General features: G+C 47.9%; 1 protein-coding gene and 1 long non-coding RNA gene across 4 annotated transcripts in view; one reads left to right on the forward strand and one right to left on the reverse strand.

Annotated features, from left to right (window-relative positions):
* Positions 1-6,034, reverse strand: part of CTDP1 (CTD phosphatase subunit 1) — a 195,986-nt gene extending 189,952 nt beyond the window's left edge. For 2 of the 3 annotated variants that reach the window (XM_077492323.1, XM_077492322.1), the window contains exon 1: positions 5,638-6,029. In XM_077492323.1, coding sequence (XP_077348449.1) covers positions 5,638-5,945 — 308 coding nt within the window. In that variant the 5' untranslated portion in view covers positions 5,946-6,029. Of the gene's footprint in view, positions 1-5,637 lie in introns of all 3 variants that reach the window. The other variant, XM_077492324.1, reaches the window with a different exon arrangement.
* Positions 6,035-6,049: 15 nt separating this feature from the next.
* LOC143996987 (uncharacterized) lies at positions 6,050-10,646 on the forward strand. The gene is made up of 2 exons (XR_013277636.1): positions 6,050-6,301; positions 9,774-10,646. It is a non-coding gene; the product is annotated as an uncharacterized LOC143996987 (long non-coding RNA).
* The last annotated feature ends 1,786 nt before the right edge of the window (positions 10,647-12,432 follow it).

Consider the following 12,432-nt stretch of genomic DNA (forward strand, 5'->3'; position numbering starts at 1 on the left):
CCGGCCCTTAAAGCGGGAGTCCGCCGGGAGTTCCGCCGTTTTTTTTTTTTATAAAAGCCAGCAGCTACAAATACTGCAGCTGCTGACTTTTAAAATAAGGACACTTACCCGCCCATCGCGCCCGCGATGTCTGCACCCGAAGCCAATCTCTCGATCGTGTCTCGGGTGCTGCCGCCGCCATCTTGGGTATGGGAATCAGGAAGTGGAGCCTTTCGGCTTAATTTCCCGGTTCCCTACCGTGCATGCGCGAGTCGCGCTGCGCAATAAGGATGGTCCTGCTGCCTCTGGGATCTGTGTGTTTCCCATCAGGCAGCGGGGGACTTTCGGAAAGGGGGGTAGATCTACGCCCCTTTCCGCAGATAGCTTTCCCGGAAGTGGGTGCAGATACCTGTACTGTACAGGTACCTGCACCCCCCTCCCCCCTGAAAGGTGCCAATTGTGGCGCCGGAGGGGGGGGGGGGATTCCAATGAGCGGAAGGTCCACTTTAGGGTGGACCTCCGCTTTGAGAGAGGCTGTCATGTTTTTTGTTTTTGTTTTTTCTATTACAAGGGATGTTTACATTCCTTATAATAGGAATAAAAGTGACTTTTTTTTTACATTTTTTTTTTCACTGTTCTTAAAAAAAAAAAAAAAAAAAAAAAAACCCGCTCTGTCCTGCCAAGCAGCAAATGCATACGTGAATAGCGCCAGCATATTAAAACTGTGTTTAAACCACACATGTGAAATATCGCCGACATCTTAGAGTGACAGCAATAATTCTAGCCCTAGACCTCCTCTGTAGCTCAAAACATGCAATCTATAGAATTTTTTAAAAACGTTGCCTATGGAGATTAAGGGTAAAAGTGTCGCCATTTTACGAGCAGGCGGAATTTTGAAGCATGATATGTTGGGTATCAATTTGATAGGGGTAACATTTTTCACAAAAAAAAAAAAAAAAAAAAAAAGTGCATATCTCTCGATTATGTTTGAGGGTTCTAAGTAATTTTCTAGCAAAAAAAAAATGATTTTAAAGAGGGATTCCACCAAAAAAAAAATATTAAAAGCCAGCAGCTATAAATACTACAGCTGCTGACTTTTAATAAATGGACACTCACCTGTCCCGGGTTCCAGCGATGCCGAGGCCGATCGATCGCTCAGCTCTCGGCTGCTGTCGCCACCATTCTAGGTGAGGGAATCAGGAAGTGAAGCAAATCGGCTTCACTTCCCGGTTCCCTACTGCTCATGCGCGAGCCGCGCCGCGCAATAGGAAATCTCCGCGCTGTCACTGGGACCCGTGTGTGTCCCAGCAGACAGCGCGGCAGGGCAGGAAATGGCGTAGACTCCCCCGGGAGTCTATGCCCGGAAGTGGGTGAAAATACCTGTCTTTGACAGGTATCTCCACCCCCCTCCCCCCTGAAAGGTGTCAATTGTGACACCGGAGGGGGGGGGGAGGGATCCGATCAGGGGAGGTTCCACTTTAGGGTGGAATCCCGCTTTAACTTGTAAACAGTCTGAGAAATAGGCCCGATAATTAAGTAAAGTCACTCAAAAGCTGCAGGTGCTTCAAGCAAGCTTGGTCTTAGATTTAATTTACAATTGCTTTAACTTCAAAGCACATTAAAGCACCTACCGCTTCAACATGCTTTTTTTTTTAATGCTTCTGCAATGCTTCGGTGGCGCCTTTAATGAAGCTTTAATGATGCTTGGCATATGCCGTGTGTTTGTATGTCGATAGCTCATACCTGCAATTTCTCCAAAACAAAGCGAAGCTAAAGCTGAATTAAAGCTTCTCAAAAGCTTCAAGCGAGCTTTGGCAAAAACTGCTATGAAGGTTGAAGATGCTTTGAAGCACCACTAAAGTGACAAGGGTATCATTTTTGAAGCAGAGCAAAAGAAAACGCAAGGTGTAAACAGGACTGTAAGCTAACCATTTTATCTAACGATGGGCTTTGACTGGCTTTCATAAAGCATTAAAAAAGTGAGTTTTGAAACAAGCATAAACAAGCTTTTAGATTTCTAAGGAGGCTTTGAAGCACCACTATGGGGCTCATTTATACTTGCTTCAGCATGCATTTTTGATCAGTCATTGATGTTTCAAGCGAGCTGTGTCATAGACTTCTATGGAGGCTTTGAAGGTGCGTTGAAGCCCCACTAAAGCGACATGGGGTATCATTTTCAAAGAAAAGCAAAAGCAGGTGTAAACAGGACAGTAAGCCAACTATGTTATTTAAGGACAGGGGCTTTGACTGGCGTTCAGAGAGTTTTAATGAAGTGTGTCTGAATCTAGTGTAAACTACCCCTAAATTGATATGGGGTATAATTTTTGAAGGCAAAGCAAATAAATGCAAGGTGTAAGCTAAATATTTTATTTAGTGACAGATGCCATCACTGGTGTTCAGAGAGCTTTAAAATAGTGTGTCCGAAGCCATATTGTAGAAAAATGTAAATGAGTCCCAACTGAGCATGTGCAGAGCAGGATCTGACAGAGTATTAGATTTTGAACACTATAGACACCTGATTTTTAATGTTACATAGCTATACCTGCAAAAAGGGCCAGCCTAAAGTGATCTAGCAGGACTTAAGGAGAAGATAAGCGCTGTTTTTTTCCGATCTGCAAAAGTAAGGGAATAATGTGCTAGTATGCGTCGCATGCTAGCACATTATGTGAAACTTACTGGCAAACGAAGCACTGGAGGCCTCATCTTCACAGGCAGTGAGACATTTCTTGATCTCTGCAGGTGCAGATCGAGTAAATGTCTCACTGGTTGTGATTAGCGCCATGCAGTGGCGACTTCTTGGCGGGCTCTGCACATGCAGGTTGCAAAGACGCCTGACCTCATCCTTAATCTTCACTTGTCTTCCCTCTGGGTCCGTGGACTCCGGCTGTGTAACTGTTCGGAGCCACGTGACATCACTTCCATGTGGGAGCTGCTGGGCACGGCAAAGGGCTCTGAAGAAATGGCACAGGTGGCTGTTCCTTCAGACTGCATGCGCCCATGACATCATCAGCTACATATACAGTAATATCTCCTGAACTGTGCATGTTCGGGATATATTTACAGTACCTATAGGTACAAACAATACATGGAAGTTCACTTCCTATTTAATTTTCTGAAGTTCCACTTTAACTGATCGCTGCTTACTGAAATCGTACCCTTTGGCTCAAGCTCTCAGTACTTGTTCGTTTTCCTGATCACTTGCCTGCAAGATCCAGAGCCGCAAGGGTGTGCCGAAATTAATTTTCATGCTACCACGATCTGGTGATCTGTAAGTAGATCCTTTGCTGATTGGAGCAGAGCAGGGACTGATGTCACATCTGAGCCTGCACAGTTTATGTTGAGCGGCCATGGGGTCGTTGATTACTATAGGGCTAGGCAGTAGAGCTGCACAATTAATCGTCAAGAATCATTATCGCGATCTTAACTAAAAAGTGTTTCACAATTCTTTCTATGCAAAGAATTCTCTGCTCTTCTGAAGCCACAGCCAGAAAAGAAAAACTGGGCAGTCTGACAAGAATCGCAACATTCTTTATCAGTTGAACTTAAGTATAAACATTGTAACAATTTGTCAACGCAATAGACTGTGTGTAAGTGAAAAAAGTTTAACCACTAAACCTTTTTCTGACATTTGTTGGTTAAGTTAAAATATATATCATTTTTTTGCTAGAAAATTACTTCGAACTCCCAAACACAATATATATTTATTATATTTTAGTAGACACCCTAGAGAATAAAATGGTGGTTGTTGCAATATTTGATGTCATACTGTATTTGCGCAGTGGTCTTTCAAATGCAATTTTTTTTTAATTAATTGAATGAATTAAAAAAAAAAGAAAAAAAAAAAATAACCAGTAAAGTTATGTCGCATACACACAATCGAAATTTTGGTTGGAAAAAGCTCTGATGGTTTTCCCGACGGAATTTCGCTCAAGCAGTCTTGCATACACACGGTCCCACCAAATTCCGACTGTCAAGAATGTGGCGACATACAACACGTACGACGGGACTAGAAAAAGGAAGTTCAATAGCCAATAGCTTCCGTCTCGTAGTTGAATCTGAGCATGCGTGAGTTTTTTGCGCATTGGAACTGCATACACGCGAACGAATTTTCAGATAGGAACTTTTTCCGACTGAAAAATTGAGAACATGCTCAATATTTTGCTGACCAAAATTCGGCCACCATACACGATCACATTTTCCAACCAAAAGCTTGCATCGGTCTTTTGCTGGCCGAATTTCTGATCGTGCGTACACGGCATTAGCCCCTTTTTTTGTATAATGTGAAAGATTTTACGTTGCGAGAGTCATGATTTTTTATGCTAAGCAAAATAAATCGTGATTGTCATTTTGCCCAGAATCGTGCAGCTCTAAGGCCGGGTTCACACTGCTGCGGGGGGGAGATCCGGATGTGATTCACACTGCAGTGCAAATCACATCCGATCTCCGTAGCGATGCGAGTTCAGCTATACAGATAGTATGGCTGAATTCGCATCGCTCCCGCAGCAAACTCGCACGGGACCCTTTTTTTGGTCCGCAACAGAATCGGATCGCATGGGTGTTCACACCATGCGATCCGATTCCTGTGCGAGTCGGCAGATCGCACTGCGATATGCGGACGGATCTGGGGGTGTCATTAACATATCATTGACACTCCCAGCCGTTCGCATAGGGCAGTGTGAACTGCCGGCGGGAGTAATGCGATGCGGGAAAACGCCGCGCATTCGCGGCGTTCCCGCATCGCTGTGGTGTGAACCCAGCCTAATAGGCAGCCGAGTGTAAGGCCTCATGTACACTGCTGCTGGTAAACAGACGTTCAGAGGCAGTTGGATGCTTTTTTCAACTGCCTCTGAACTCATCCAATGTTATCTTATGTGTACATGTACACAGGTTCGTTTAATGACTTTTGCGTTTATAGGCTTTTCTTTGAAGGCAAAAAAAATCTGTTCAGATGCTGACGCTTCCAATGTTTTTGACGCCAAACACGTCAACTCGCGTTTCGTTTACAGGCGTTTTTCATATTTGGTTATTTTGAAAAAAAATTTTTTTTTTTTTCAAACGCTTCAAAACAGACGTTTTAAACCTGGCTTACCATCTGTCAAGTTAAATTGTTCAGGAGAGGTTGTAAAAACATCCCGTGTACACCCAGCCTAACGCACTTTGCTGTCCCCTTACATCAGGCTACCTATGATCTGGACCACAAATACATAAAAGGATGCAGCCCTGTTCCCGAAGCTGGTGGGCGGTCTGTTTACATCTTTCTGTCCGACCAACTGATCAGATCCATCTGAAAAAATCTGACAGTTGTGATCGCAACGCCTGTGTGAAAGTGGGTCCAAAAAGTAAATAAGCGGAGTTGTAATTCATGGGGGAAGATAAATGGGGGGGGGGGGGGCTGCTTTTGTTTGGTAAACACGGCCTTGTCCAGCAGGCTGACACTCTACAAGGTAATAATGTAGTAGTGCGGCGATTGGAGTTGGTAGTAATCATCCGGGCGGGGGATGAGTAGACATTACACACAGAGCTGTCATCTCCGGGAACATGTGGCCGAGCTGTAAACAAGCGCACAGGGGGCTGAGCTCCTCACATTGGAGGGAAAGCCGGAGCCGTCCTCCTCCCTCCCTCCTCACACACACCTCTCTGCCCTCAGCCCCAGCTTACCCCGCACACACGACCTGTCCCGGCCTCACACACAGCTCCAGCACCACTCCGGCCCGGTCCGACTTGACTTTCCTCTCAGGGGGTCTGTGCGGCCTCCCCCCCGCCGCCTCCTCCTGCGGGCCACGCTTCTCTTTGCTCTCCGCGGTGGGGATAGTGAGCCCCAAGGCCAGCACCGAGCCTATCTGTACGGACGTGCCCGTAGAGACTTTCCATTCCAGCAGGCGCATAGGCCGGGGCCCCGGGAAGCGCACCTCACTCTCCTGAACCGGGGGCCGCGCCTCCCCGTCCTCCTGCGCTCTCCGCTGCATGCTCAGCGTAGCCCAGGCGGCACAGTGGATGCTAGAATGGAGTTGTTTAGCGGAGGGGGGCGGAGACACGGGGGCTCACGTGACGGGTCACATGGCGGGGAGGGGCGACTAACATCACAGCTCTCTCAGTCCGCTCAACGGTAGGCCAAGGAACCGAGCAGTTTAGCGGAGGGGCGGGGAGTGCGAGGTCACGTGACGGGTCATATGGCGCGGTAGAGTGGCTACATCTGAGCGGTGTGGGGCTGATGGTAGATGATTACCGAGTCATGGAAGTGGGTGGGGCTGAGGGCTTAGAAGGGGGGTGTGCTGTGTCTGTGAGGGCATACACCGCTCCATTCCTGTCCTATATAGACCAGGTCAGTGACAGCACTCTAAGGAACTATGTATGCATGGGATCACTGTGGGTTATAGAAGGGTATGGGGAATGCCTGGGGGCTTTGTGGGTTATCAAAGGGTGTGGGGGCTCTCTGGGTTGTAGAAGGGTATGGGGAACGCATGGTGGGCTCTGTGGGTTATAGAAGGGTATGGGGAATGCCTGGGGGCTTTGTGGGTTATCAAAGGGTGTGGGGGGCTCTCTGGGTTGTAGAAGGGTATGGGGGAACGCGTGGGGGGCTCTGTGGGTTATAGAAGGCTATGAGGAACGCGTGGGGGGCTCTGTGGGTTATAGAAGGTTATGGGGAACGCGTGGGGGGGCTCTGTGGGTTATAGAAGGGTATGGGGAATGCCTGGGGGCTTTGTGGGTTATCAAAGGGCATGGGGGGCTCTCTGGATTGTGGAAGGGTCTGGGGAACACGTGGGGGGCTCTGTGGGTTATAGAAGGGTCTGGGGAACGCGTGGGGGTCTCTGTGGGTTATAGAAGGGTCTGGGGAACACGTGGGGGGCTCTGTGGGTTATAGAAGGGTCTGGGGAACACGTGGGGGGCTCTGTGGGTTATAGAAGGGTCTGGGGAACGTGTGGGGGGCTCTGTGGGTTATAGAAGGGTATGGGGGGCTCTATGGGTTATAGAAGGGTATGGGGGGCTCTATGGGTTATAGAAGGGTATGGGGGGCTCTGTGGTTTATAGAAGGGTATGGGGGGCTCTGTGGGTTATAGAAGGGTATGGGGAACGCATGGGGGGCTCTGTGGGTTATAGAAGGATATGGGGGGCTCTGTGGGTTATAGAAGGGTATGGGGAACGCATGGGGGGCTCTGGGTTATAGAAGGGTATGGGGAATGCGTGGGGGGGCACTGTGGGTTATGTAGAGTGCACTGTGTGGTTTATAGAAGGGTATGGGGGGAACACATGGGTTCTCTGAATTATAGAAGGATTGGGGGTGCACTGTGGGTTATAGAAGGGTATAGGAAACACATGGGTTGCACCATGAATTGGAGGGTGCATGGGGAGACTTGAGTTGCACTGCGAGTTATAGAAGGGTATGGGAAAAAAGTAGGGTGCATGGGGAACACATAGGGGGCTCTGTGGTTTATAGAGGGTGGATGGGGGACAAATGGATTGCACTGTGGTTTATTGAGTGGTATGGGGAAGATGTGGGGTGCACTGTGGGTTATAGAAGGGTTTGGAGAACATGTGGGGGGCTCTGTGGGTTATAGAGTGGGCATGAGGCACACTGTGCGCAGGGAACACTGGGTTTCGTAGGGGTGCATGGGGGTGCACTGTGGGTTATAGAAGGATATGGGGGCGTACTGTGGGTTATAGGAGGTGCATGGGGAGCACTGTGGGTTGCATAGGGGAAAAGTGGGTTAAGGGTATGGAGAAAATGTGGGTTGCACTGTGAGTTATAGAAGGGTATAGGGAACATATGGGTTGCACCATGAATTAGATGTATGGGGGAGACGTGAGTTGCACTGCAGCGTATGGGAACCAAGTGGGGTGCATGGGGAACACATAGGGGGCTCTGTGGTTTATAGAGGGTGGCTAGGGGGCACATATATTGCACTGTGGGATAGTGAATGGTATGAGGAAGATGTGGAGAGCACTGTGGGTTATAGTGGAGGCATGTGGAACACATAGTGGATGTGTGGGGCGCACTGTGTTATAGAGTGGGTCTAGGGAATATGTGGGCTGCACTGTAGGTTTTTGAGGGACCATGGGGCACATGGGTGCACTGTAGTTTATAGTTATAGGTTATTATTAGAGCACATGTGAAATGCATAAGGAGTACTGTGTGGTATGTGGGCTGCACTATGGGTTATAAAAGGGTATGAGGATCACACAGGGTGCTCTGTGAGTTATAGAGGGTGCATAGGGAATGCGTAGGGAGTAGACTTGTCATGTTCTAGTGAGCCCATCCCCCCTACAGTTAGAACACATGAGGGAACACAGTTAACCCCTTGATCACCCCCTAGTGTTTAACCCCTACCGGTGACATTTACACAGTAATCTGTGCATTTTCATAGCACTGATCACTGTATAAATGTCACTGGTCCCAAAATAGTGTCAAAAGCGTCTGATCTGTCCGCCACAATGTCGCAGTCATGATAAAAATCACAGATCGCTGCCATTTACTAATAAAAAAATGAATAAAAATGCCATCAATCTATCCCCTATTTTATAGACGCAATAACTTTTGTGCAAACCAATCAATATACGCTTATTTTACCAAAAATATGTAGAAGAATACATATTGGCCTAAACTGAGGAAGACATTTTTTTTATTTTTTATTTATATCTTTTTTGGGATATTTATTATAAAGGAATGTACAGGAACACTTAAGCCGCGCATCACACAATCGGGTTTTCTGGCGGGAATTGTGTGATGACAGACTGTTGGCAGAAAATCCATCCTTTGTACGCTCCATCGGACAATTGTCAGATTTTCCATGGCCAAATGTTGGATGGCAGGTTTTAAAATTTTCCGCGCACAAATGTCTACTGTCAGATTCTCCAAGCGTGTGTACACAAGTCCATAGGACAAAAGTCCAAAGTACAAACACGCATGCTGAGAAGCAAGGACAAGCCAGAAGCGTTCGGTCTTGTAAACTAGCGCTCATAATTGAGAATTAACATTTGTGACGTGGTAAATTATGAAATGTCGAAATGCAGTGCACATTACATAGTTAGTAAGGTTTAATAAAGACACCAGTCCATCCAGTTCAACCTGAGTGAGTGTCTACAATTGTCCCCATCCCTGTACATTGCACACTCACATCAGTCCCTACCCTCAAGGAGCCCACAATCCAAGGTCCCCATTCATATAGTAGGGCCAATTTTGGACAGAAGCCAATTAACCTACCTGCATGTCTTTGGAGTGTGGGAGGAAACCGGAGTACCCGGAGGAAACCCACGCAGGCACAGGGAGAACATGCAAACTCCAGACCTGGTTGGGATTTGAACCATTCTCTTCTTCTTTAATTGGATAATAATAAAGCTGCTTTGCTGGTGATACTGAGGGAGTTATTGCAAACACATTTTCTTTCTTTTTTTTTCTTTTTTTTTTTTTTTTTGCTAGTGATGATAATATTATGTTTTTTTTTGGGCAAGTTATCGCAGCACCATTATCCTGTAGTTTTTAAGATCAAAGATACAACAATGTTGGTGTCCCTTGTAAATTTTACATTGTATTTTTTTTTTTTTTTAAATGTAACTGCCTACTCCCAAACTGTCATTTGACATAAAACACATAGCCAAGTATTATTCTCCAGGATTTTTTATTGTGCATTAAAAAAAGAAAACGAATAAAATTAGACATGCTATCTGACAATAGAACTTAACCAAAAAGTGCATTCTATATAAATCAAAAATATAGAAAATACAACAAATCAAATCATTATTCTTCAACCAAAAAATACAATAAAAGCCTCATCCATGTGTCCTGCTTCTTAATATAGGGGGTCAACAATGCCAATAGTTGGTGGAAGCAGGGGTCCGTCACCTGGAGATAGTTTTCCGAAAAACATCCAAATTATTCTCCTGAAGCTCCCGCAGCAAAGGCATATGACATAATTGGTCATGATTAATAAAGCAACCAATTTTTGGTCCAAGAAATCCTCCTCCTCCTGTTCCTGGACTGGACTTGGGTCAAAGCAATAACTCCAAGGCCAGTAATAAATAACATGTTATCTCCTCCGATTCCGCAACATGTCTGACGAACAGCCATTCAGAAACGAGCTGAAAAGCATGAAATGAAAAGTTCGAATCAACACTCAAACTTCTACTAACACAAGGAACCCAAACGGTGACACTAAAGTGCTGAATACCACGTAGTACGTCGCTACGTTCATGCCTTAGGACAAAAGTCAGAGGTTTTGTCTGTGGAAAATCCAATTGTGTGTATGAGGCTTTACTCGGTCAATGAGAAGGAGGGGAATTGCCACCAAGAGCACAATTGGTATATATATATTGCATATAACTATCATACGGCAATAATTAGTGCTCTTTGATTATGTTATCCAATGGGATTGTGCCTTAGCAGAAGCCAACCAATGGAAAAACAAAGGGGAGTATATAGGACTCTGGGAAAATGGCCGCTACACAACTTCCTGACAACGTCTTCCAATGAAATGCACTGAGGCCCCTGTAGCTGTGGTATTTCCGGTTCGTCACGTCCGATCTAGGTGGTACACAAGTGGAACTCAAGCCAGCTCATAGTTACGAGTGATGAGGATTTTAAGCAAACCAGGCATTACACAGCAGAAGGAAATGTGCGTTTACTGGCATATGTTCTTATTGGAAACGTTTTTAATAAACGCACTGCATGATTATCTGGTATTGTTTTTCATTTTTGGGATATCTCTGCTGGTGACATTAGATGTTTGCTGAGCCCATATCAACAGAAAGGAATTTCTTAAAAGCTGTGAGTGTCCTGGTGGCCCAAAGTTATCTTGGTGTCCCTGCTGGTGAGACAGGATCTATGCTGAGCCCATACCAATCTAAAGGAATATAAAGGAATTCCATATAAGCTGTGAGGGTCCTAGTGGCCCCCTTACCATAGGTGATGGTGCACATTTTTAAAAAGGAGCATTTTAAATAAGAAGAGTACCGATCACATAAGTACACACAGGGCCGGTGCTACCACTAGGCGGATTGGGCAACCGCCTAGGGCGCCTGGCCGCTGGCTATTTTATTCCCGCCCTCTCCTCCATAGAGTCATATCAAGCAGCCCTGACTCTCCGCCCTTATGTGTTCCCAGTCCAGACAGTAATCCCCCCTCTGCTCTTCTATCAGCCAGCGCAGCGAGTGTCATATGTCCAGCAATCCCCAGGGCGCTCTCTGACGTGTGACGTTGGGGAGATGTGGGGGCGGCCGGGCATCCATTGCTACATGCCAGTGAAAAGCGAGGGGCTGGCTGAGGGCAGATAAGCCAGAGAGCCCGGGACTCTGGAGAAGAGCTCCACCGTGGCACCGCCTCCTCTTTGACTTCGCCCCCTGACCCCGCCTCCCCCAGGCGCAGCGTACCCCATGCTTCCAGAGCATGGACTGTTCCAAATTCCTCTCCACTCTCTGATGTGAGGCACGAATCTGGAGGACAGGCTCGCCGCTCACTAGGGACACAGAGCTGTCACAGACGAGGGGCAGGAGGCACAGGCTGCTGCGGGAGCCACTGGAACTGGACGGATAAAAGCAGGAGACTGGCATCATGTTATGGAAGGTACTGTCTGTCATACACACCTGCAGACAAAGACTGGGACAGAGGTGGGACTGCAGGAGCAGGGCTAGGGGTCTCTCATCTCCCCCCCAACTCCCCCTCCCTCTCTCTAAGCCCCCCTTCCCCTCTCTCAGCCCCCCTCCCTTCTCTCTCAGCCCTCCCCCTCTCTCTCAGCCCCCCTCCATTCTCTCTCAGCGCCCCCTCCCCCTTCTCTCTCAGCCCTCCCCCCCCTCTCTCAGCCCTCCCCCTCTCTCAGCCCCATCCCTTCTCTCTCAGCTCCCCCTATCTCCAAGCCCCCTACCCCTCTCTCAACCCTCCCCCCTCGCTCTCAGCCCACCTCTCTTGGCCCTCCCCCCTCTCAGCCCCCCTCCCTTCTCTCTTAGCCCTCCCCCTCTCTCAGCCCCCCTTCCTTCTCTCTCAGCTCCCCCTCTCTCCAAGTCCCCCTCCCTCTCTCAGCCCTCCCCACTCTCTCAGCCCACCTCCCTTCTCTCTCAGCTCCCCCTCTCTCCATGCCCCCCTCCCTTCTCTCTCAGCTCCCTCTTTCTCCAAGCCCCCCTCCCTTCTCTCTCTGCCCCCTCCCTACTCTCTCAGTGCCCCCTCCCTTCTCTCTTAGCCCCCCTCTCTCCAAGCCTGCCTCCCTTCTCTCTCAGCCCCCTTCTCTCCAAGCCTCCCTTTCTCTAAGCCCCCCTCCCCTCTCTTTAAGTCCCTCTCCCTTCTTTCTCAGCCCCCTCTCTCTCAGCCCCTCCCCTCTCAGTCCTCCCCTCCTCTTAGCCCTCCTCCCTCGATCAGCCCCTCCTTCTCTCTCAGCCACCCCCCTCTCTTAGCCATCCTTATACTCTCAGCCCCCCTCTCTCTCTCAGCCCTCCCTATTCTCTCAGTCCCCTCTCTCTAAGCCCCCCTCT

Source organism: Lithobates pipiens, unplaced genomic scaffold (genome assembly GCF_037356315.1).
Source record: "Lithobates pipiens isolate NorthernLeopardFrog02 unplaced genomic scaffold, aLitPip1_a1.2 Scaffold_19, whole genome shotgun sequence".
Lineage (NCBI taxonomy): Eukaryota > Metazoa > Chordata > Amphibia > Anura > Ranidae > Lithobates > Lithobates pipiens.